The 26,998-nt window shown below is 40.6% G+C and overlaps 1 protein-coding gene across 1 annotated transcript in view; it reads left to right on the top strand.

Moving 5' to 3' along the window:
• cntnap5a (contactin associated protein family member 5a) overlaps positions 1-26,998 on the top strand; it is a 188,688-nt gene that overhangs the window by 106,675 nt on the left and 55,015 nt on the right. Inside the window, exons 11-13 of the mRNA XM_033617802.2 lie at positions 1,052-1,158; positions 4,877-4,996; positions 14,470-14,670. Coding sequence (XP_033473693.2) covers positions 1,052-1,158; positions 4,877-4,996; positions 14,470-14,670 — 428 coding nt within the window. The remainder of the gene's footprint in view (positions 1-1,051; positions 1,159-4,876; positions 4,997-14,469; positions 14,671-26,998) is intronic.

Raw genomic sequence — 26,998 nt, 5'->3', positions numbered from 1 at the left:
GGTTAGTACTTCATTGGGTTAAAAGGTATTTAAATAAAAGACAACAATGTGTGAAGCTGGGAGAGTTTTCTTCATCGTGTCTGGACCTTACTTGTGGCATCCCCCAGGGGTCAATGCTGGGCCCTAAGTTGTTTATCCTTTATATTAATGACATAATGCAAAATATCAAAGTGTTTTGAAAGTGGTATCGTTTGCTGATGATACAAATATTTTCTTTTCTGGAAAGAATTTACCTCAACTATTGGAGGATATCACTAGAAAAATGTCTAAGTTAAAAATGTGGTTTGTGATGCTTTGACATCAGTGCATCAGTGATTGCTGCTCAATACTTCTTCTACTTCTGCCAGTTATCAAAATGTAAAACTTCTCCATGACTGTGGTTCAACAGGTGTGCAGGAGACGACCATGAGCCGACTGTGATAGAACAAAGAACACCCACACGCTGTCTTCAGCACTCAGGGTGCCTGCAGATCCTTAAAGAGTCTTAAAATTACAGTTTATAAATACTGTACAATTAAAAGTGATGAAATAGTCGTAAATGTTTATTTGTAAAGTCTCAACTGCCTCAAACTTTTATCTAATTTCATTTATGTATCCTTTCATTTTCTTTAATGTTACAAATATTTCAATCTACCGCTGAACATAACACTGTCTTTTTACTTGATGCTTGCACTTACATGTTGGCAGAATGCAGTAAATGTGTCATTACTCACCCTCATAATATTCCTACATAAAACAAAACAAAAACAGCAAAAACAAAAAGATAGTTTGTCCAAAAATCAGTCATAAATTTGGTTTGGTTCAGTTACCCTGTCTACACTTGCAATAATCACAAATTAATTGGAACTCATAAAGTTGTGATTATTGCAAGTCTAAAAGACACCGTGTGGGAGGTTTGTGCTTCACCAAAGCTAGTTAGAAAGAACAAGCATTCATACTGTTTCTTTTTTAATATCCGCTGAAAAAAGAATTTAAGTCATTAACCAAGAAAGTCATGAAAGTCATCCCCTGATATTAAACCCTTGTGTAAAAACTTCTTTTCTTTCCTCAGATGCCTTCCTAACCTGTGTGAACACGGAGGCCGCTGCTCTCAGACGTGGAGCTCTTTCACCTGCGACTGCTCGGGAACAGGATACTCCGGAGCAACCTGTCACAACTGTGAGCAGTTCTTCGCACTTTCATTTCTTCACCTAGTCTCAAACCTGCTATTACGCCCTCTGCACCCCCTCATATATTTTAGGTCCACTGAGCTGTGTCATTTGATTCAGCACACACATCTTTGCCTGTCTTGCTCACGGCTTTCTTCGATTTGTGCAACTGAGAAGGAAAGCAAAACCTGGTCCCGCTTCAACATGACGTGACCTTACAATCATTGCTGTTATTCTCACTTAAAATTTCTGAGAATGTGTGTTTTTTTACTATATCCTTAAATAGCTTATGGCTGACTTTGGATTGACTCTACATGTAGGAGTTTTTTCTTACGGGTGTCATCTTTTGACGCTCTGCAACATCACCTTGATATTCGCTGTTGAGACGGCTGTTGGAAACTACGTGTGAAATTCCCCTGCCCCAGAATCCTGATTTCTTGTTTATATGCAGGCACAACACAGTTTTCTTTACATGTCGGAGGGAACATGACAGATAAGAGCATCTGCTGAATTAGAAATAGGCCCACCTGTTTTTTTCCCAACTAAACAGTCATCAACTTGCTCCAAAAACACACTAAATCAATATTTACCTTCTATAGCTCAAACTTTTATCTGAAACCTGAGTATTTGAAACCAAAAAGAGTGAAGAGAGATACTCTGCGTGGAGTTTGGTGTCTTATGTAGCCTTCTAAAATCAGATGACATGAGTGTAAAAGTGCAACAAATGGATTAAACTGTATATTTCTCTGCTCTCTTGTAAGCTCCAAGCGTTAGTATAGCTTATTAGCTAACAACGTGCATTACTTTGAGAGCTAAGTAGGATTTCATTGTGGAGTTACATACAAAATAAAATGCAGCAGCACATCCACAGTGTAGTATCTCCCCACAGTTTGGAAGCTGCTCCTGGATGCTGCTGTATCACAGTGTGGAGCTTACGTTAGCAGCTCTGTCCTTCTCTTTATTCAGTTTGGGCAAGTGTACAGCAACTCAAGCCAAACTCGTTATCTGAGATATGGATGAATTCCTCAAACACATCAGTTGGTCCTCATCCTAAAAGCCTTTTTGTACGGCTTGTGTGTTAAAATTGAGACATTTTTTTTTTTAAATGCAAACAATTAGACGTTAATCTAACCTCTCTCTTGTTTGTTCAAGTATTTAGCAGCCAAACGGGGTTATGTTATGATAACAAACAACTCTGATTTTACCTTTTTCACCCGTCGTAGGCTACTTATAATACTGGAATTAACGAGCTCCACACAGCAATAAGGCGGCAGTGTTGCTGGTGCCACCCATGAAATCCTATTTCCATAAAGATATGTTCAGTACTCAGTGGCCAAAGACAAATATTTTTGAATTGTGCCTTGAATTACGCGTGTGATATTTGTCAATTTATAAGATAATTTTGCATGTCAAGAAAGTCACAGTTGCACACTACCTTGAGCCGTTTGCACGAGCTTCATCCAGACTTCCAAATTTGTTTGCAAATAACTTTATCAGATAACAATACAAGGCAACCAATTAGGGTTGTAGTCTCCTGGTCGACTAGTAGATTATTTGGTCGCTATGCTCTCGTACGACCAAATTCTCATTAGTCGAATAATCGCTGTGTTACTTTCATAAGAAGAAAAGTGCTACATCAACAGCTTTCCAGGATTAATCCATTATTTCCTGTGGCGGGGACAGGCTAAGTTACCTGTGAAAATGGGGGTGTTTTCCAAACACCCCCGTTGTGGACAGAAAGTTGAACTCGCCCACCCTCACGCTCAGCGTCGTGGTGACGCAGACCTGCTGTCTGTTTCTGTATACTGACACCATTTCCCTCAGTGGAAACAAAGCTTGTATTCACTTGTATTTCACAGATAAGAAACAATAAATTGTGAAGACAGTAAAGCCTCCACTAAAATAGCATTTTAAGTCGTGTGTGTGATTTATCCTTCAAGGATTTATACTTCAGGATTTATCCTGGCTTCATATGAGCAGAGGAAATCTCCGCTCTTCGCTAGGCTAATGTATACCATGTAAAATGTCATAGGCTGGCGCTAATAATGTTAGCATGTTGTATTTGCTTGGAAAACGTCTTTAGTATAAGACAGTTGTTTTGTCGGTGAATGTTGTGAGTTGTAATGGAGCCACATTGAGTGCCGTTACCTTTGTTACATGGTGCTGTTGTCCCTGGACTTATATGAGAAGAGGAAAAGATCGCAAGATGCTTGACTAATTTATACAATGTAAAATGCCATGGATTTGTGCTAATAACGTTAGCATGTTGTATTTGTAGGGGAAATGTGTCCAGATAAAGACAAGTGTTTGTCAGCGATTTATAGTGAAGCCAGTTTGCGTACTTGTGTTTGAAATTGTCTCTATTCAGCCATGTTTAATGTGTGTTTTGAATCAACTATACAAAATAAAGTTTGATTTGAACTAAACTTTACAGCACTTAACACAGTCCTCCACCACCGACTAGTGTTTTGGAGGTGTAACTGCAGAGTGACACAGACACACCACTGCAGAAGTAAAAATAAAGTGCAGATTTTTTTTTCCCCACGACTAATCGATTAGTTGAAGATTATGTGCGACTTTAGTCGACCAAGATTTTCTTATGTTGACTACAGCCCTGCAACCAAAGCAAGATCCATGTAGCGTAGCTAAGTTACAACTGGCTGACTAGACTTAGCTTGCTTCCTCCCACATCGCTACATAGATTTTAATAATAGCTAGATACCGTAAGATGGCGCCGATTAATTTCAGCGGAGTTGCTCACCTGGCGCATATGCAACAAAAGTCTCTAGCTTCCGGGTTTACTTCCGCGGCCCACTAACTATGCGCAGTAGTGTTTCTCCTGCTGGCCCCGCCCACGAGTTACCGCTCAGCTCTCAGACTGTATATTGTGATGACGTCACAGGTATTTAAATCATTTATCTCGGCTTGAGGGAAGTTTTACAAATATTCCTGGGGGCCTGCATCGCTAGCCGTTTTCTAAGCATGTTTGGTTGCAGGCACAGGCTCACAGCAAAGAAGCTCACTCCCCTTGCTCTGTGATTGGATAATATAATGATATGTTAATCTGAGCATCCCCATTGGCTGCAATAGGAGGAAGCAAAGACAATTTTTTGTACTTGTAGTTAAGAGTTATAGTCACGCATGTAATTGAGTTCTGCGTGAACTTTTTTTAAACCATAAACAGATAGATGTGTAACCACAAACCTTTTTTGTAACTGTAAACCTTCATGTAAATTATAAATCTTCTCAGCATTAAATCTATTTGTTGAGATAGTTTTTTCCACACACATATTTGTATCCATACACCATTTTTTCACACATTCGAATACAGTCACAAGCAGCTACAATATGTTTGACCCTATTTTGACTCAGTGGAATACATTGTGTTCAAGGCTTTCAGTAGTCATATACTGTATGTATAAGCAGAAGGATTTCCAGCACGACCTCATCTACTTCCAAGGTGCATGGAGAAGGTGAAACAATCTCTACACTAGTTGTAGTATCCATATAGGGGTGGCTGCTGTGCCATAATCTGTATTAAAGCAAAGAATGCCAATATAGATAGAACAGACACAAGCGCTTTTTTAAGTATGGAAACAATAACCCCTAAACAGCTCGTAAATAATAATAGATTCTGCAGTCAGATGACTCAGCAGGGGAGAGCTGTCGGTACGTGGGCTGATTCTTGGAGGAATTACTGATTCCTGTCCCCGCTCTGCTTCTTCCAGCCATCTACGAGTCATCTTGTGAGGCCTACAAGCTGATTGGCAGCTCCTCGGGCTTCTACTCCATTGATCCAGATGGGAGTGGTCCCCTGGGGCCCGCACAGGTATACTGCAACATGACAGGTAAGATCATTGTAATTCACACGTTGTCACCTTTTACCCTTTTTGAGTTCCACTGAGGACTGGCAGAAAGCTCAGTGTAAAGAGTCCACTCACTTAGAGAGATCGCACTGCATCGATCCATACCAACACAGCTATCTGACAGTTTACGATCCAGGGAGAAATCATTAAGGCCACTCAGGGCAGTCCCTGAGAGTTTTAACATATCTGTGGGGAGACAGTATCTTTTGTAAATGTCTATGTGGTTAATCTGCAGCACATCAGGAGGAATCTCAGGGTGCTTTCTCACCTTACCTTCCTGGTTTTGTGAAACAAACCCTGTTTGGACTGCTGTAAAAGTTGTCAGTCGAACCCTGATGTGGACTGCACGACCCGGGGCTGTGGATCGACTTCCAGTCTGACTGTGGTGTGGTAGTAGTTTCACTGCAGTGTGAAAGCATACAGACTAACCATAGTATTTTTTTAATACTATTTAATATGCAGTTTAATAGTAGTTTATAATCAGCATGATGATTTAAAAAGCTGAAGTACTCTTAAATCCACCCCACTGATTGTAAACTGTTCAGGAGGCAAGCTTATAATCACTCTATATAAACCCAGTACAGTATTTATGTAAATCTTTTGGTAACCATGGTAACACTTATGTCTATCAGCATGTGTGCGTCTGTGCTACTCCCTGTACTCTGCCGGTTCATTAGGTCCATATCATTGAAAGTGAGTATTTCTTTACAAGATGCCTCTTTCCATCCTGTCATTTTCATGACATGCAGTCAATTTGCAGTCTAATAATACCAATGGTGCTTATAGTTGGAGGCATTAAAGTGCTGCCTGCTCTGCTGTTTGTCCCCTGAGTTTGGTTTCCCCATGATGGGTGCTGATGTTTACGCTTCCTGGTTCGTTTGTTGAAAAGCCAGTGTGAAGACGAGCTGGACTTCAGATGTGAAGCACCCTTAAATTGTCATTTAATCTGTTATTGGGTCCTAAAATCTTATTTTCTGATGTAGCCTGCTTGTAAATGACGTTCAGGACACCACGCTGTTATACCTGACAACGTTTTCTAACAACATAGCCCTTTTTAATGAACATAAGACAGCAGTAAACTTTCTCCAGCACAAGGACAACAGTATATAAAGCCCTGTTTCCACCAAGCAGTACAGTACAGTTTAGTTCAGTGCGCAGTTTTTCTGTTTTCACTGTGAAAAGTTGTGGATGGTACCAATGGAACTGTTCTGTACCGTCCCCATGTTTGGTCCCCCCTCTGTTGGGGTACCTAGCACACAGATCTGGTACTAAAAGGTGGAGCTGTGAACACTGCAGTCTGATTGGTCAGTAGAGGACGGTCACTCTGCTCAGGGCTGAGTTGTGTCTGGTTTTGAGGCTCATGTAACCACTGTTCATACTGTGGAGAGTTTTATTAGTAAACTGTAACTATAAAATGAAAGGATGTTTTGCTGCCTCTCACAGCAGCTGGAGTCTGAGAAAAGATAACTTAATTCACTGGGCCGACTGCTGGCAACTTTTAAGGTGGAACGTTTACTTGTGATGTTACTCAATGCATGAGTGGGCGACTTGGATCAATCAGCACACCTTAAATTTCACTGTGACAACTTTGACCAGTGCTTTAGTTTTGTTGTCTCTCTTGGGTGACATACATTTTTAGTAACTAACAAGATGGCGGCACGTATGGACACAGCCGCCTGAGGCTCTTCGAATCTGGTGTTATTTTTGTGTTTTTTGTATATCCATGCCTACGTAAACCACCTCTACAGTCGCCAGGAGTTACTGGACATTGGCTTCTACATGAAGCAGACATTTACAGACGAGTCTCGCCGCTCTTACATCCCAATCCCCCGCAATTTCGTTGTATATGTAGCATCCTTTTGTTCTTGTGCAATGACAATAAAGGCTTTCTATTCTTTTTATTCTAATGAGTGGATCTTCAAGCGTTTTGTATGTTAATTTCCACTGAATTATGTGAGCTGCATAAATTCTAATCGTCACTCGGAGAAAAAAAAAAGCATCACAGGGCGTCATTCCTGTGGGCTCCAGCAACACTAAACCCCTGAGCTTGCCTGAGAAGGACTAAATTCACAAATCCGCTATTTTTAAATATCCCATGGAGAGAGACTCTCACTGCAGCCTGTTTTATTTTGTTCTGAAAATGTTTGCGTGCAGCCTCGTTCTGTGGACGATAAACGAGATGCAGACTGATAAAGGAGAAAATACAGTGAGTGCTGGACAGAGCAGTGAGTGACAACAACCCCGCCCACATTTAGGAGTAGGTGGAAACACTAGGATCTAGGTACCATGTCTGAAGGGTTACTGTTGGTTCCAGAGGTACCATATCAAAAGTGTTTGGTGGAAACAGGGCTTATACAGCCTCTCTTAGCTGGTAACAGAAGTGTATATAAAAATAAAACTGCATCAGTCATTACACATTAACTCATTACTTCACAATTAGATACATCAGTTTTCTATATAATGTACAATCTGTCATCACTTAATCCATCCAGTTATTTAGTGCCAGTCCTCCCACGGCAGACGTCTTTCACATGACACACGTGTTACAAATCTGCTTAAATCATTTACAATGCACAACCATCCTTCATCAGCTTTAGCCTGATAGCTTAGTTAAACTCTTTTACATTAACACTTCAATTAACATTGAAGGCATTTGGGTGTTTCATCAGTTCTCATAAGAGCAGTTATCTGAAGCTCTGGCTGTGCTGTTCTTCCCTGTAGCAGCCACTGCTATCATACTGCAGAGTCATTGTGTGTGACATCACACTGGCTACACAAGGAGCTTACAGCTAAAGCACGACATATCAGTATGTTTACACAACATCCTGCCTTATCCTGCCTTTAAAGGGATACTTTGCCGACAAAAATGTGGGTAGTTTGTGCAAATGAACTGTGGTAAACTTCTCTTCATCTCCTCCCTTCTTGCCTCCCGGTTTCACTGGCTCTCGGGCTGTTGCTCAAACTACAGGATATATTTCCATATTTCCGTATCACCTGCCACCAATGCCGCCACCATGAACACAAAAAGTATAGAAGCAGATCAAGAGGCAGACCCACCCCTCTGTCTCTCAGACTGAAATCCAATCACATGGTAAAACTAGGCAGTACTATTTGAATATACACTGAACAAAAATATAAACGCAACACTTTTGTTTTTGCTCCCATTTTTCATGAGCTGAACTCAAAGATCTAAAACATTTTCTATACACACAAAAGACCATTTCCCACAAATACTGTTCACAAATCTGTCTGAATCTGTGTTAGTGAGCACTTCTCCTTTGCCGAGATAATCCATCCCACCTCACAGGTGTGGCATATCAAGATGCTGATTAGACAGCATGAATATTGCACAGGTGTGCCTTAGGATGGCCACAATAAAAGGCCACTCTGAAATGTGCAGTTTTATCACACAGCACAATGCCACAGATGTCACAAGTTTTGAGGGAGCGTGCAATTGGCATGCTGACTGCAGGAATGTCCACCAGAGCTGTTGCCAATGAATTGAATGTTCATTTCTCTACCATAAGCCCTCTCCAAAGGCATTTCAGACAATTTGGCAGTACATCCAACCGGCCTCACAAACGCAGACCACATGTAACCATACCAGCCCAGGACCTCCACATCCAGCATGTTCACCTCCAAGATCGTCTGAGACCAGCCACCCAGACAGCTGCTGCAACAATCGGTTTGCATAACCAAAGATTTTCTGCACAAACTGTCAGAAACCGTCTCAGGGAAGCTCATCTGCATACTCGTCGTCCTCATCGGGGTCTTGACCTGACTGCAGTTCGTCGTCGTAACCAACTTGAGTGGGCAAATGCTCACGTTCGATGGCATCTGGCACGTTGGAGAGGTGTTCTCTTCACGGATGAATCCCGGTTTTCACTGTTCAGGGCAGATGGCAGACAGCGTGTGTGGCGTCGTGTGGGTGAGCGGTTTGCTGATGTCAACGTTGTGGGTCGAGTGGCCCATGGTGGCGGTGGGGATATGGTATGGGCAGGCATATGTTATGGACAATGAACACAGGTGCATTTTATTGATAGCATTTTGAATGCACAGAGATACCATGACGAGATCCTGAGGCCCATTGTTGTGCCATTCATCCACGACCATCACCTCATGTTGCAGCATGATAATCCACGGCCCCATGTTGCAAGGATCTGTACAAAATTCCTGGAAGCTGAAAACATCCCAGTTCTTGCATGGCCAGCACACTCACCGGACATGTCACCCATTGAGCATGTTTGGGATGCTCTGGATCGGCGTATACGACAGCGTGTTCCAGTTCCTGCCAATATCCAGCAACTTCACACAGCCATTAAAGAGGAGTGGACCAACATTCCACAGGCCACAATCAACAACCTGATCAACTCTATGCGAAGGAGATGTGTTGCACTGCATGAGGCAAATGGTGGTCACACCAGATACTGACTGGTTTTCTTTCGTTTTTTTGTTCAGTGTATATCAAGATTATGTTACTGCATCGCCTATTTCTCACCTACAGTACTTTTAGAAACATATTTTAGTGTCGTGTTTAGCTGTAATAGTGAGAGTTCGGGAACAGGAAGTGGCTGCCATACTGTTTCCTGCACAGTGAAAACAGAGGCTGAAAAACTGAGATCAAACTGTAAACTGCGCTCATCAAATATAAACCAAAATTGTGTTACTGAGTTGCCTATTACTGACATCAAATCTTTTTAGAAACATGTTCTAGCTTACTGTTTAACTGTAACAGATTGCTACATTATATCACCCTCCAGTGGGATTGTTTTTTGGTCTGGTGTGGTGCAGTGCATTTTGGTAGTTGTAGGTTTTTTCCCACTTGAGCAAAAGCGTCCTATATCTCTGTTTTCTGTGGTCACGTAGCACCAATTTCAAAATGATTGGTATCTTACTACTGCATAGACATTCTAGTGCTGTTGTCAGATGCCTTTTGCAAGTATTCAAACCTTTAAAACCCTGAGCACATTGGTGTGTTTTCTTTCAAAACATAGGGAAAAAAGGCAGTTAGCAACTTGGTAAGAAAAAAAAAATCTGAAAATTATGTATTTTCTTGAAATAGTACCTCTTTCATTAAAAGGAAAAACAAATCATAGTGCCCTCGACAAATAATGCAAGCACCCCTGGGTTTAGTTCACCAAAAAAACCATCTTGGGCTTTTCAGGTTTGACTAAAATCAACCGTGCACAATTTATGGCTACTCAGATTAAAAAGTGTCACAATTTAACAAGCTTACAAGTCTAAAGCCCCACCAGTGGCCTCTAGAGGCTGTAATTTACATTAGAGTATTGGGTCATTAAAGTCAAAAGGGTTGATCCCCTTGGGAGCACTAATCTGCTCAGTAAATTTCATGGCAGTCCGCCATTAAATTATGAGATCTCTTTTTTGGGCAGGACCATAATTTAAACTGAGGGTGGTGCTAAAGAAAAGTGTCATTTCCCAATGAATTTCACAGCACTCTGCTCAGTACATTTGGATTGTGTGTGTGTGTGTGTGTGTGTGTGTGTGTGTGTGTGTGTGTGTGTGTGTGTGAGAAACTCATTATTTGTGATGCAATCATCAGGATTTCACCAAAACTATTAACACTGATTTCCTGGTGACGGTGAATATCCACATCCGCCAATATATTGGCGTACCCCATAGGTGGAAAAATTGAAATATTAAACAACACTGGAGATGTTTTATTTATTTGTCTGCTGTAATTTTGGGTGTTTGGACATTGCTAACATTTCTGCTGAGCGTCTGGCTGTTTGAATTGATTTGAATGAGAGCAGGAGAGGAAAGCGGCTGGCTTTGTTTCTGCCTGCTCCTATTAGGTGCAGTGTTTCCTGTTTGTGAGCGGGCAGTGTCTGCATGCAGTTCCTCCTGCTTTTTAAAATCACTCATTCTTGAGAACTGGGACAAAATCCTTTTTTGGGGGCTTTTGATTTTCACTTAATTAGGCTTGGAAAATATATTTAAAATCTTAACTATTAAACCTTGTAGTGGGCAAACCTCCCAGTGCTTTCATTTTTATTGAATGGCAGACATAATGGATGTCAGAGGTAACATCTGGTGGAGCTGATGTCCTATGGTGTTGACAAAAAAGTTATATATTTATTAATTACACAGCAGTCAAAGTGAGTAGCCATTTAATTTTTTCAAAGTTGCTCAAATGTCTCTTAATGCTCGTCAAAATACTTACTTTTAAACCGTAATTCTTAATTACTTTGGATTTAAAAGGGCAATGGAGTTGACATTTTATGGTTGAGAAACACCTGATAGCAATATTATTTAATGACTTTATCAAATAATAGAAAGTATTACAAGTACCTTTTTGGAAACCAGGAAGTGAGATAGGAGTCCTTATACAGCTAACTCCTTTTATACCTGATAAAATGTTCTTTTAGAAAAGAAGAGAAGAGAAGAGCTGACAAAACCCCAAGAGACCTATAAGAGCCAATATTTTAATAAAAAATATATTTAAAAACAAAGATGATTATAACAATACAAATTTACACAGACGTTATCAGTACGCACTGTTAGTTTTAGGGTTTGAAGGCTTTTAAAACACATTTTAATCATTTGAAGTTGTGAATTCTCGTCTGGAACAAGGGTGTTTTCTGGCACTGGACAAGTTTAGAAGATTAAAAAAAGAAAGCAAATAAAAATATTTAACAAATTTTATTTATTTAATTTAAATAAATCCTTTAAAAATAATGTTTCACCCCCAAACCAGAATCAGTGTGTTGATAAGTTAGAATTTTAAGGGGTTTTTGGTAGGACATAATTTATGCCACTCATCAAGAATGGGTAAAATATATTTTGTAAATTACACACTTGTATCCTGATATCTTTGTGCAGCCCAAGCAAATACAGTTGATCTCTTGCTAAAAGAAAAGTCAAGTAATTAAGGTGTGAATAAAATCATTACAAAACACGTACAAACATCCATACCCATTTGACCCTTGATTATCTGCAGTATAAAATAACTGTCACACCTTCCATTGTCTCCCCCTATCAGACCAATAGCGTGGTCTTTTGATGGCAGGAACACAATGTGCTCCGTATCACCGGAACAATCACCTGAGATGTGACATTTGACAGACAGGGAGCTGGACACAACCCGATCCACGGCCCTCGTGACATGTAGGACAAAACACTTGCAGTGAAGTTTTGACACTGTGGAGACAGTATTCATCACCCGGCTGTCACAACTTTCTCAGCTGCTTTGTCCTTTGCAAGGTTAATGTACCGGTGACGTTACAGAGAGGAGCGCTGCCACCTCTCCGCTGTCTGGTCCTGGCATTATGTGTTTTCAGTCCTCCCCGCACAAAGCTGAATTGTTGGGCAACAGAAATGCCTCTACTTGACCTCAATTAAGGAATCTATTAGAAATGTAAATAGCTCTAAGCCTGACAACCTGATGTGAATAATCACAAAGTGGAGAAGGATTTTCTCCAAGGCAGAGCAAACATGAAGTCTGTATAATGAAAACGGAGCGGGGATGAAAATAGGATGAGTCCTCGTCTGACTCTACTGTACAAACTCTGGACTCCCTTCGTCTAAAGTGTCTCATACTGTAAGCAGCACATAAAGACCATCAGCAGAAAGCTGTGATAAGATTGTCTTGTGGAACTTTAAGATTTATTTTCAGGATGTTTAACGTTCGCAGAAGGTCATCAAATTGTGGTTTGGAAACATGAGCGTTCATTAGGATTCCAGTGATGAAAAATTGCAGCGATTTTTGAAATGTCACCAGTAAACATTGATGTTTCCACCAGCAACACAGAATCACTGACTCACTAATGAACTTGGCCACAGTTCTGACATGTACAGTAAAATATGACACACAAATCAAAACGCCCCTGTAACACAATGGCATTTATTTTTAGCAGTTCATTAATTTCATGTTTCAGACTTGCCTATTTAGGAAATTTCAGAGTCAAAAGCAGTTTCAGGTTTCCACATAGAGGGAATTTGTCTTGTTGATTTGGTGCACAACAATTAACAGTGCAAAGTCAAGAGACATGATATAAAAATAGAAAGATATACAATAGAAATCAGGGGAAACTATACAAATATGTACAAATCTAGGGCGGCATGGAAGTGCAGTAGTTATCATCGTCCCCCCACAGCAAGAGGGTTCCTGGTTCGAACACAGGGTGGGGAGTTTGCATGTTTCCCCGCGTCAGAATGAATGAATGAATGAATGAATGAAAAAATCTAAGTTTTTAAATCTGTTTTTACTTCCAATTCTTGTTTAGTGTGGTGCTATTTTTGCCATGTTCTGTTACTTGAAAGTATTTTTGTATTTATTGTATTTGTATTTATTTTATAGTTTGTATTTATTTTACGCATTATTATATATTATTTTATATTAAATTTTGCATACATTTTTAAATTTACATATTTATTTTTTAAAAGTGTGCTATGTCATGAAAGAGAGAAGCATAATGGTCCTATTCCAAATTGATATACACAAATTTAAGGCGTATTTTCTGAGTAAGAAAAGTTACATAGTGTAACAATGAATTCTCAAAAGCATAAATCCAACCAAGTTGCCAGCATAAATGTTGGCCATTTATATTCCTGAAAACCACAGATAGGTTACATTGGTACGTTATTAGCAAATATGGTCAGAAAAAAGATCATGGTTTGCCTTTAAATACCACAATGCTAGCTGGAAACACAGTGACGTCTCAGTAAAAAACAGCTGCTTTTGTGGCACAATCCCTTGTGGATAAAGAGTGTCGGGACGCTAAAAGACATCCACATTTGGTGGCTAAAATGCCACTGCAAACACGGCAATGACTCGCTAAAACACACTGGGTATGTTGTTTGTTGGTCTCAAACAGTCGACATGAGGACTTAAAATTATGGTTTACAATGTTAAGTTTTTTTGTACTCATCAGGTCCTACTGATCCCAATAGCTAGGAGAAATTAAAAATGCATACCAAATAAAAGAGGATACTATGTCACCTTATCAACATTGATATGATACATATTTAACATAATGTATTTGTGGTTTGCAGAATCGTACAATGACATAATTGTCTTCTGGCGACTGGGCTGCATAAATCATGTTTCCTCTTCATGACAAAATAGATTGTGACATTTGCTCTCGGATATAAACCTGCTAAGAATAACTGCTTTTGTATGTGGAGGAAATGGTGCAGATGAAGCGCTAATGCTAACAGACTGACATGTTTTTGCTCTCAGAGGTAGCTGGTGCAGTGGATTTGTGCTAACAGACTGTTTTATATTTAGAGGGCAGGCTGAGGACGTTAGCATATTGTCACAGTATCACCACACTTCATACAGTCAAAGGTGTGAACTGTGGTTTCAGGCTAACACTGACATGTATTTTCAGAAGGTGAGCATGGTGAGATCATGCCAACAGTCTAACATGTATTTAGAGAAGTTGTTACAGTCGGTTTGATGCTAACAGATGACCCTTTTTTTTTTCTTACAGAGGAGAAGGTTTGGACGGTGTTGACCCACAACAGCACAGCTCCTGTGACAGTCCAGGGCTCCTCTGTTCACAAACCTCACATCATGAAGTTCAACTACAGCGCCTCAGCTGAGCAGCTCCGCGCCATTGTATCGGGGTCAGAGCAATGCCAACAGGAAGTGGTTTACAACTGCAAGAAGTCTCGTCTGTTTAATACGAAAGGTGAGTTTGATTTCCCTCTTGCTTGCACTGAGCTGTAGTATTTATGAGCTGTGATTGAATAATTGTTTTATGCCAACAGAAACTGTTAAATGTGTCATGGACGTAGGCACTGTGATGGCACCCAATGAAGTGACCATATTTAGTAGAGTGTGGCGCTAAATCCTGTGCCTAGCTGCTAGCGTGGTTAGCACAGAGCATTTACAGCCATTGTTAACTGTGATAATGCTAATGCTTATTTTTGCTGGTGAAAAGTAGGTTTAAAGCCATTAAAACAAAATGTACTTACCAGAAAAACTGAACAACCAACAGTCATTTCTTGGGTTACCAAAACGTTTCAATTAGCCTGACGTTCATGAGCTGAAAACACACTGAAGTTGTGACGCTACTGCTACACCTGTACTCTGAGAATGTGGGTTTTCACAATGGTTACCTTACCTAACAAATATTGTTGTCATGGTAGCAATTAGGGTTGTCAAATATATTCATTTATTTATTCATATCAATTCTGAATCTTTGAAATGGTTCCGATACTCTGCGTATTTCTATCTTAATGTGTATTACGGTCATTCTGCTGTTCTCTGCCACTAACCAAGAAAAGTCGTCATTGTATATATTTACATATATCTTTTACCCAAAAGTTTTAGAGTAAATTATATACCCTAAATGTGAATTTCTACCGTATCGCATTGTATCGCAATCGCATCGTATCATAGCGAAAACAGTATTAAATATCAATTTATAATGTCATATTGACGTTAGAAATTCCAGTATCGTCACAACACTAGTAGCAATGGATGACACCCATGGACCCCAGGATAGCATGGTGCATTTACAGCTATGATTAACTGTGATAATTCTAATGCTAATTTTTGCTAGCGACAGACTTAAAACCATAAAACAAAATGTTCTTTCCAGAAAAACTGAACATGCAACTCCTTAGAAGATTTTTAGTACAATTAAATGCGAACAAAACAATAGCAACAGTTACGGCTCTGCCTATACTCTGGGTTAGAGTTAGGGTTTGGGCGCACATACAGTACAGGCCAAAAGTTTGGACACACCTTCTCATTCAATGCGTTTTCTTTATTTTCATAACTATTTACATTGTAGATTCTCACTGAAGGCATCAAAACTATGAATGAACACATGTGGAGTTATGTACTTAACAAAAAAAGGTGAAATAACTGAAAACATGTTTTATATTCTAGTTTCTTCAAAATAGCCACCCTTTGCTCTGATTACTGCTTTGCACACTCTTGGCATTCTCTCCATGAGCTTCAAGAGGTAGTCACCTGAAATGGTTTCCACTTCACAGGTGTGCCTTATCAGGGTTAATTAGTGGAATTTCTTGCTTTATCAATGGGGTTGGGACCATCAGTTGTGTTGTGCAGAAGTCAGGTTAATACACAGCCGACAGCCCTATTGGACAACTGTTAAAATTCATATTATGGCAAGAACCAATCAGCTAACTAAAGAAAAACCAGTGGCCATCATTACTTTAAGAAATGAAGGTCAGTCAGTCCGGAAAATTGCAAAAACTTTAAATGTGTCCCCAAGTGGAGTTGCAAAAACCATCAAGCGCTACAATGAAACTGGCACACATGAGGACCGACCCAGGAAAGGAAGACCAAGAGTCACCTCTGCTTCTGAGGATAAGTTCATCCGAGTCACCAGCCTCAGAAATCGCAAGTTAACAGCAGCTCAGATCAGAGACCAGATGAATGCCACACAGAGTTCTAGCAGCAGACCCATCTCTAGAACAACTGTTAAGAGGAGACTGCGCCAATCAGGCCTTCATGGTCAAATAGCTGCTAGGAAACCACTGCTAAGGAGAGGCAACAAGCAGAAGAGATTTGTTTGGGTCAAGAAACACAAGGAATGGACATTAGACCAGTGGAAATCTGTGCTTTGGTCTGATGAGTCCAAATTTGAGATCTTTGGTTCCAACCGCCGTGTCTTTGTGAGACGCAGAAAAGGTGAACGGATGGATTCCACATGCCTGGTTCCCACTGTGAAGCATGGAGGAGGAGGTGTGATGGTGTGGGGGTGTTTTGCTGGTGACACTGTTGGGGATTTATTCAAAATTGAAGGCACACTGAACCAGCATGGCTACCACAGCATCCTGCAGGGACATGCCATCCCATCCGGTTTGCGTTTAGTTGGACGATCATTTATTTTTCAACAGGACAATGACCCCAAACACACCTCCAGGCTGTGTAAGGGCTATTTGACCAAGAAGGAGAGTGATGGAGTGCTGCGGCAGATGACCTGGCCTCCACAGTCACCGGACCTGAACCCAATCCAGATGGTTTGGGGTGAGCTGGACCGCAGAGTGAAGGCAAAGGGGCCAACAAGTGCTAAACACCTCTGGGAACTCCTTCAAGACTGTTGGAAAACCATTTCAGGTGACTACCTCTTGAAGCTCATGGAGAGAATGCCAAGAGTGTGCAAAGCAGTAATCAGAGCAAAGGGTGGCTATTTTGAAGAAACTAGAATATAAAACATGTTTTCAGTTATTTCACCATTTTTTGTTAAGTACATAACTCCACATGTGTTCATTCACGGTTTTGATGCCTTCAGTGAGAATCTACAATGTAAATAGTCATGAAAATAAAGAAAACGCATTGAATGAGAAGGTGTGTCCAAACTTTTGGCCTGTACTGTATGTCACTCAGCGTGACCACTTCTTTAATTATGCACAACTTTAATCCTTAATAACATTTAAACGAGTGAGTTATATAAAAATTTACACCCCATACGGTTGCCATGAAGAGGAAATTAGCTATAGAAACCCAAACTGTTTTTATACCAGGCTGTAAACATTTATTTCTGCCATAAAGTTGGGTATTTTAACATGGGGGTCTATGGGGATTGACTCGCTCTTTGAGCCAGCCTCATGTGGCCATTCTAAGAACTGCGTTTTTTGGCACTTTGGCGTTGGCTTCGTTTTTCAGCCCCAGTGGTTGCTGCTTGGAAATGGCACATAATATATATATATACATATATATATATATATATATATATGCGCATCTTCTTTGATAGTGTATTCCATCGAGCATTGAGGTTCAGAGCAAATCTTAAGGCCCTCACTCACCATCGCTGCCTGTCTGCTAGGTTTGGCTGGTCTGCATTGTCCATCTGTAGACTTAATCACAGACATGTTGCTTTCTTCTTATCTATGTGAATTTATCCATCTGAGAAATGCTGGAAGCTGCCATCTCCGCTCTGTGACATATTTGTAAGACTTACTCTCTGTCCCCAAAGTCTGTCTCGAAATGGGAAAAAGGACTTTACCGTTTGCTGCCCCTGCAGCCTTGAATCTGCTGCAGACTGATTTGGGTCTCGGGGAGCTGGTCTCTTTAAATGTTTTCAGAAATAGATTGAAGGAATTGAAAGAAAGTGTATCAGGTTTTAGGTGCTTTCACTAAATATTTGCCTCTGTGTGATCCAACATGTTGACCTGATTTCTTGGTGTGCCTCGATTTTTTTATTGTCTTTATCTGTTATATGTTGTATATCTGCAGCTCTGTTTGAATGTGCTGCTGCCTGTCTTGGCCAGGACAATCTTGTAAAGGAGATTTACGAGATATAACGGAACAATTGAAACAGGGACACAGGATTAGATCTGGAATTGAAAATGTGTTTTTTATTTAACTTAAAACAGCTGAGACTCAGCCGAGTAACTGGGCTGTCGGTCCTACCTCTGACCACATGTTGGCTGTGGTGCACACTATTGTATTATAGAGGGGAAAAGAGATTTTGCTGTTGTCCTTTTGGTTTTGGAGACAGATTTAGATCTACAGATGCAGCCAGCTTAGTGGGGGCTCAGACTGAAAACAGCCCTGCATTTGAAAAATGCAAGGGTCTGCATTAGTAAGAGGCGTGTTGCTGGAGATACCAGTGAGACATGAAATATGATCCAGGAAGTCTAGTTTGAGTAACAGATTAATGCACTTGGAGGCTTTTCAGACGCCAGAATGCTCCACATTGGTTTATAATACTATGAGGAAGGATCTCTTCAGTTAAAATGTGATGTTCATGTTACAAGATGTTCTACCATGAATGTGTGCTTGACATAGACTGTATACAATAATGGACGTAGCCGCTGTGATGTCACCCATCAGTTTGTGTACTCCCATTTTGAAGCCTCAAGTCATTTTGGCTGATGCCATCTTGGATTTTCTGAACCATGTTTGGACAAATGGGTGGAGCTAACCTTAACACTTGCTGTTAGCTTGGTTTGCACAGTGCATTTATAGCTATTGCTAATTGTCATTATGCTAATGCTAATTTTCATGAGCAAAAAGACAGGCTTAAAATCATTAAGACATGATGTGCTTAACAGAAAAACTGAACAACCAACTACTAAGAGGGGTTTTTTTTTAGTAACACTTTCATAGATGACCAAAACATTACAGTTAACATTCATGAACTAAAAACACACTGCAAAGGCGACAGCTACAGCTATGGTACAAAGGGAATTGTTCCATACCATCCCCATGTTTGGTCCCCCCTCTGTTGGGGTACCTAGCACACAGATCTGGTACTAAAAGGTGGAGCTGTGAACACTGCAGTCTGATTGGTCAGTAGAGGACGGTCACTCTGCTCAGGGCTGAGTTGTGGCTGGTTTTGAGGCTCATGTAACCACTGTTCATACTGTGGAGAATTTTATAAAATGAAAGGATGTTTTGCTGCCTCTCGCAGCAGCTGGAGTCGTAGAGAAGTTTGTCTCTTGGTTCCAAAGGTACCATACCAAAAGTGTTTGGTGGAAACAGCTTTGAAGTCGAACGTCACTCACCCTTTCACTCAATGTGTCCACACCCTATTTATACACAACTTTAAGCCTTAATAACATTTAAACAGGTGAGTTATATAAAGATTCACCCCCATACAGTTGTCTTGAATGTTGATATTACCTACAGAGACCAAAACAGTTTTTGTATCAGGCTCTAAACATGTTTTTTTCCGCTGTAAAGTTGGGCATTTTAACATGAGGGTATATGGGGACTGACTCAGTTTTGGAGTTGGGCTGAAGTAGCCATTAGAGGACCTGCAGTGTTTGGCACAAAAGCTTAATTTTTCAGCCCCAGAGGTTGCCGCTTAGTGCTTGTATTTCATTGGCCAGCGCAGCACCTTGCCAGATGATGTCGCACTGTGTTTTGTCAAAAGTTTTTTGCAGGCCAACCCTTCATTTGTCTGCCAGAGCCCTCTGCATTGGCACCCCCACTGCGCTGGCAGACAGGCCCTGTTTGAATGAATAAATGGGCTGCTTTTTTAAGGCTGAAGTCAATCTGATGATGGCCTTAATGTGGAAGTTGTAAGTCTTGACTGTTGTGTACTTCGCAGCATCAGGGAAATGTTTGTTGTTACATTGTGAATTGAAAGTCAGGCTGTCTGTGCTTTGTCACATTGGGAGCTGCTGCGCCTTCAACACCCTGCCTTCTGCTCTCACTCTTCTTGTTATATTTTCACACTAACCAGAGAGGCGGTCTCCAATCTTTTTGTGTGCATTCATCTCGAACTGCTTTGGCACCTATGATGTCCCAAACATTTGCTCTTAAATCATGAAACATTTATGAAGTCCCATCCATTCCCCGGGCACCATGCATGTGCAAACAAACAAGTTCATTATCACGGCAGACATCAAAGAGAGACAGGAAACAGCCTATTTTATAGCTGCATGAACACTTTCAGAAACAATCTGATATTTTTTTGATGGTTGCCTTTGTTGTTGGAGCACAGAAATCTCCTGTGGAAGAAGGTCAGATGTCTCCTTTGCCGAGCATGTTGACACAAACAATTTCTGTTTTGATATCAAACATACTTCACAGCATATTCAAATTAATTATTAGACAAAATTGCACTTATCGTGCTAATTTACAGAGAAAAAACAACAGCAGCAGCTGTTTGAAGCAGCCTACTGGGTTTATTGATGCGGGCATTTGTTCTGGAAGGTTTGGAGATTAGCTGTATTACATGTCCCCTTTGCCATCTCTCTGTCAGTCTCTACTGTTCGCTTAAACATTGATGTTCAGTCATTTGATGTCCTTGTAGTGGTGTTCAGCCGTGGTCTGATTTGCATTGTTAATTTTTTCCTCACCCTTTTAAACCCGTCGTGAATTAAATTTGTTTCGAGGTAAATGTGAGGCTTTTAACGTGAGAGTGAAGCAACAAACATTCACAACAGCAATTTTATGACTTCTCTTCTTGGTGTCGGTTGTGGTTTATTTATTCAGCAGGCACCGACAGAATGAGAGAGCCAAATCTTACATTGTCCAGTATGTAATACAGTTTTTCTGTTTTCAGTTTTTCTTGCTGGAGATGTGGTCTGTCTGACCAGCAGCTGTTGATGTGTGTCTTGTATTTTTGTTTAATTAAAGAAAGCAATTGTAGCGCTCTAAATTCACGCCTAGTTATTTTGAGATCGATGTATTACCAGTTTCATTTTAACTAGTTCTTGTTCTGATGGTTTTTAAAACCAGAATTTCAATTTACCATTTTGGTGTTAGCCTGTCTGAGGATTCCTCCAGCACCACACCTACTATTTGTTCTCAGCGCTTTTGTATCGTGGGTGTAATGAACATTGCAGACTCTAGGGGCTGTTTGCAGGGGCTTTAGGAAGTGGTTGCACACATTTAGATTTTCATTAAAGCTGAAGTGCGGGATTTTTACAAATAAATGAACATCTGTTACATTCAAGCCCTTTCCAGATGAGTTCACACAATGCTGATTAAGGCTGTGTGGCATATAGTGTTTTTCTCCAGCAGAAATGTGCTAGCAGGACACTGGGGAGCACTTCATCCCAGTGCTAAGCTCTGCACATGGCCTTTGTTTCTACAACAACCATATGTTGACATTAAAGGTCTAGTGTGAAGGGTTTAGTGTCATCTAGTGGTGAGATTGCAGATTGCAACCAACTGAAAATTCTCCCGAGAGCCAAGTAGGTTAAAGAACTACCGTGGCCAACACAAGAAACCCTGCCTGGAGCCATGGTTTGGTTTGTTCGTTCTGGGCTACTGTAGAAACATGACAAACTCTGTGATAGAGGACCCACTGTGTATGTAGAAATAAACGGCTCATTCTAAGGTAACAAAAACACAGTGATTCTTATTTTCAGATGATTATACACCAAAGAAAATGTAGTTATGAATATTATATTGCATTCTTCCCATATATCCCCACAAAATCCTACACACTGCAGCTACCGTAATGCTACGTTAACCAAGGGTTGACAGCACAGCTATAAACAAGCTGGCATTATTCATGGTGACAGTGACAACACCAGCATCTCTCAGTTCAGATATTTTCAACTCAAGGTGCTCGAAGTGGCCACACAAAGAAGCCAGAGTGCTCTGAAAAAGAACAGCACCTTCTCTGTGGGCTCTCTCCTTATTGGGAGCAATTTTTTAAAAAGATGGCACTCAGAAAAAAACATGATATTTGGACACTCGGCCTAAGCCTGTCAATGTCAGAAAGAGCTCTTTGTATTTCAAGGTGTGTTGTGTCTGTGGCAACTTAACTGCGCTGGCACACTGGTAGTGGTGCGTTTTATATCAGCCAGCCAGAGCTGAAGGGGGCAGGAAAGAAAGAGAGACAACAGTGATGGAGCAGCAGCTGTGAGTATGGTGGAAGCTATTGCTGTGTTCACACTATGAGCAACAACGCAACAGCATGAACAGCTACATTATCGCAGTCGCTGTTGAAGTGTTGCTCAAATGCTCATTAATGTTGTTACATCATCACAGGCTTGTGTGTGTCTGCTACCTGCCACAAAGCACCTTGACTGAACATCAACTAAATTTGTTTAGTCAAAAATATATCACTGCTTTTGATCGATGCTGCCCCATTGCATCCCTGTGTGCCCCGCGATGCATAAAGAGCTAACATAGTGTCAGCTACTTTTTTTTTTTTTTTTTTTTTTTTTAAAGATATTTTTTGGGGCATTTTTGCCTTTAATGGACGGGACAGTTGAGTGTGAAAGGGGGAGAGAGAGAGGGGATGATATGCAGCAAAGGGCCACCGGCTGGACTCAAACCCGGGCCACTGCGGCAATAGCCTTGTACATGGGGTGCCTGCTCTACCACTAAGCCACCGTCGCCCCTTAGTGTCAGCTAATTAGTAGGGATGGGAATTGATAGGATTTTATTGATATAATTGCCATTATTGATTCTGCTTATCGATCCGATTCTTTATTGATTCCCTTATCGATTCCTCCTGTGAATTTTCTATGTAGAAAAAGTAGACCTTACAGGTTTTTGGTGTCAACAACATAAATTTTATTGAGTTTCTATTCTAAACAAGAGATAAGTGCTAAGTAAGTAAGTAAACAAAATATGAAATTGGTCCACTGCAATCATCTAAAATGGAACAAATGAAAGAATATTTGTACAGCATTTGTTTTCATCTACATCAAATAACGTTACAGAATCTGTTAGTGTTGTCACGGTACCAAAATTGGGACCCACAGTATGATACCAGTGAAAATATCATGGTTCTGAGTAGTATCACGATACCACAGCAAAAATGAGGCAGATGTGCCTTTTGTCATTTATAAAAAGATAAATCACTTTTCTATAATACATCAATGATATTTCAATGGAATAAATTACTTATTGACTTATTCATACTTCAAAAACAGCATCAATAAGTGATTAACATAGGGTGGGATTGAAATAAAATAAAGAAATAAAATAAAAATCAACCATCCACCCTCCTCCCCTGACAAGTTAAGAACAGTCCCTTCATAAGTAAAGAACAGTCCCTAAAGTGCGGTGAGATTTGTGGAAATGTGAACGGCTTGTTTCTCCTCTGACACGTCACATACCTGTATGCCGCCACAGCTCGGCTGTTCAGGTACTTTTGGGCAGTCATGACACCAAGAAGAGGAAATTATTGGACCTGGAGCCGGGCTTCTCAGTCGCCGGTAAGCCATTATCTTGCACCGCGGAGCACTGTGGCCGCCGTATTTGACAGGAATACGTATTCCTGTGCGTGTCTGTGTCTGTGACCCCCGTTCAACCCACAACTGGCATGATTCGCCTTTCGTTTCTGCTGCTGGTTGAAATCTGTACTCGCACAGCGTGCTGAATGATTTATTTTGCTCGCACAAAACTATTTTTAGTTGCAAATTCAAGTAACGTTAAAATGCTCGCACAGTAGAGCCCTGTAGTGGAAAACAAATCACTGTAGCATTGGTGGTGTTTCCGCCCTTGCACGTAATTACGGTGCTGCATAAATTGCACGTCATGCTGTTGTGATGAGTGAATGTCATGAGTCTTTTTTGGTGAAGTGAAGCCAAGCTTTCATCCGCTTCTGTCTCTCCACAATTACGTCTTGTTTGTTGTTGAACGTACTGCTGACTGACGAGCGTGACGTGCGTCATCGACGTAAAGATTTGGCGTAATGAAAAGAATCGATAAGGGAATCGTTAAGCATAAAGGCTAATGATGTCGATGAATTGAACCAGTTTCCAATCCCTACTAATTAGCTAAATAACACAGTACAACAGCTAAGAACAAAAACATATGATTGGTTAATGCCTCACTGCATCTTTAGAGTGCTGAAAAAAGATGGGGCCAGTTAAATTTTGATTGGTAGTGCACCATGCCCATCCGCAGTGACACGTGTCGGTCGTCATGCCGGGTTTTATTATCATTAATCATATCATTTATATCATATGTTATCTATTCTTTATATTTTTTAAAAGACATTATCAGTGTATTTTCTTGCCAGATTCGCTCGCCGCTTGTGTAAATAAATGGACCAGATGCCATAACTATCGCTGCAGACTGCGAGCCAGCCAGAGTGCTCGGCGTCGCACCACGTCCAGTGTGAACAGCTCCATCAGTTAACATGGGCACCGAAAGCAAACTGGCAGCGCTCCATGAAGCAGCGCTTCTACATCCAGTGTGAACCTGGCATCAGTTTGTAGCTTCATGAAGCTTCTGTTGAAAATGACCTGTAGCCTGTTGCTGTGTCCCTCGTAATGTGAGCACAGCATAAGGCGGAAAATCCTAAGAGGAGTCCAAGAGAAGTTTCTGGAGTGGACACTAGAGATAAAAAAGAAACTTGGCGTTCAGAGGAAGAATAAACGTCAAAAAAAGACTTGAAAAGAGCGCTCCTGGGGGCTGAGAGATGAGGCGAGGTCACCCTCAGGCACAAGTCAAAAGAACGTCACCAGTGTTTGTGTAATTACTCTCACTGCCAGAGGGGGGAGACAAAAAGTCCACACTCCAACTTTAATCTCCAGTAAAGGAGAGAATTGCTCTGCTCTCTGTTAACAAGTCCTGTCAATATCAAGCCAGTTTAAGGCAGAGAGTGAGCCTCACCTCTCCTTCAGGAAGTATCGATTGTTGTCTTTTCTTATTTGTGTACCTGTTCAGTGTCTGAGCCGTGTTTTAAAACAAGCAGAAGAACAGGAGGAGAGGGGATGCAGTGAGTGCAGTGACAGGGATTTACTGTAGGGGAAAGACAATAAACAGTGTATTATTTGCAACCTTTGTAATGCAAATGTTGGCTCTCCGGCCAGTGTTGTTCTGGCCCACATCATTTTCTGTCCTGCCTGTGTTTCACCAGTGCTTACATTTAACTTCTGTCAGACTGTGGCATCAGACTGTTAGTCATCATCAGATCCTGTTTGGAGAAGATTTCCGTTGTTATCTACACGGGAGCAGGGTTTCACATGGAGGGTGAATTAATGCAGATGGGACATTCATTGCTCCATCAGCCTAATATGACATGTGTATCCATACATATAAACTATAATGTATGCTGGGGAGGACGAAAGCATCGTAGCATGTGACACTTGATTATGTATGGTGACGCGTGGCTTAATGGGCTTTTCCTTCCTCGCTGGCCTCATCTCCGATGCAGGGTCACGTTGTGTGACAGATGATTGAAGCTGGACCACTTAACCTCAGAGTGGAGGTAATGAATTATGCCTATAATGTATGGCTTCGCCTCGTTGACACACAGACAACGTGTCAGCAGACGACCAAAACAAATACATTTATGCAACAGAGAAAATAAGCAATTTGGTTAAATTGCAAAAATATTTAATGTCATGTGTTTATCTCTGTTTGTGGAGAAGTCTCTGTATAAGCCTCCAGCCTGCAAGCACGTGGTATTTATTTATTTATTTGTTTCTTTCTTTCTTTATTTAACAGGGACCATACAGATAAACACTGCCACATACAAATAAGCTATGCATCAGAGCCGAAGCTAATTTGGTTTGCTTTTAAATCTGGGTTATAAACAGCCGAGTTGATAAAGCAATCAGGATGAAAATAACAACATGCATGAAACCAACTTTGTACATATGTGTGTGTGTATGTATTGCATGTGACATGAGATTGTGTGTGTGTGTGTGTGTGTGTCACTTCAAGTATGAATACAGTGTGTAAACATGTTTTATGTATGTGTTTATATGTTTGTGTGCCTTCGTGTTTATATCATATCTTGTATAATACTGTCTCATGGGTCTTCAACAGGGGGTCATCAGAGTTACTACAACGCCAAATTATTGTTTGATGATTTCAAAAAATAACTATGTCTGAAAATACACATTAACATGAGTCCAAAATATCATTAGCATAAATAAATCAGCCTATTCATAAAAAACAACCCATTTGATTTATAGTACACAACACTGATGAAGGGCTAATGCCAGATTTATACTTATGCGTCTAATCAGTGCGGTACCTACGCTGTAGCCTGACGTGCACCTCCCCAGATATGTAACTACATGTTGCAGTGACGCAGACCTCCTGTCTATTACTGTAAGCTGAAACCATTTCCCTCAGTGGAAACAAAGCTTTATTTACTTTAATTTCACAGATAAGAAACAATAAATAGTGAAGACAATAAAGCCTCCACAAAAACAGCATTTTAAGTCTTGTGTGTGATTTATCCTGGCTTCATATGAGCAGAGGAAATCTCTGCTCGTCACTAGGCTAATTTATACAATGTAAAATGCCATAGGCTTGTGCTAATAACGTTAGCATGTTATATTTGTTTGGAAAACATGTTTAGTATAGGACAGTTGTTTTGTCAGTGAACCTTGTGAGTTGTAATAGAGCTGAATTTTGTAAAGTTGCCTTTGTTAAATGTTGCTGTTGTCCCTGAAAAGCTGGCTAGCCGCAGGGCTAATTTATACAAGGTAAAATGCCATAGGCTTGTGCTAATAACGTTAGCATGTTGTATCTGTGGGGAAAATGTGTCCAGCAAAAGCTAAGTGCTTTGTCTGTGAATGCTGCGAGTTATAGTGAAGCTGATTTGTGTACTTGCGTTTGAAATTGTCTCTATCTACATGTTTAATGTGTGTTTAATG

This window comes from Epinephelus lanceolatus, chromosome 14 (assembly GCF_041903045.1).
Source record: "Epinephelus lanceolatus isolate andai-2023 chromosome 14, ASM4190304v1, whole genome shotgun sequence".
NCBI classification, from domain to species: domain Eukaryota; kingdom Metazoa; phylum Chordata; class Actinopteri; order Perciformes; family Serranidae; genus Epinephelus; species Epinephelus lanceolatus.
This window is presented reverse-complemented; position numbering and strand designations above follow the sequence as displayed.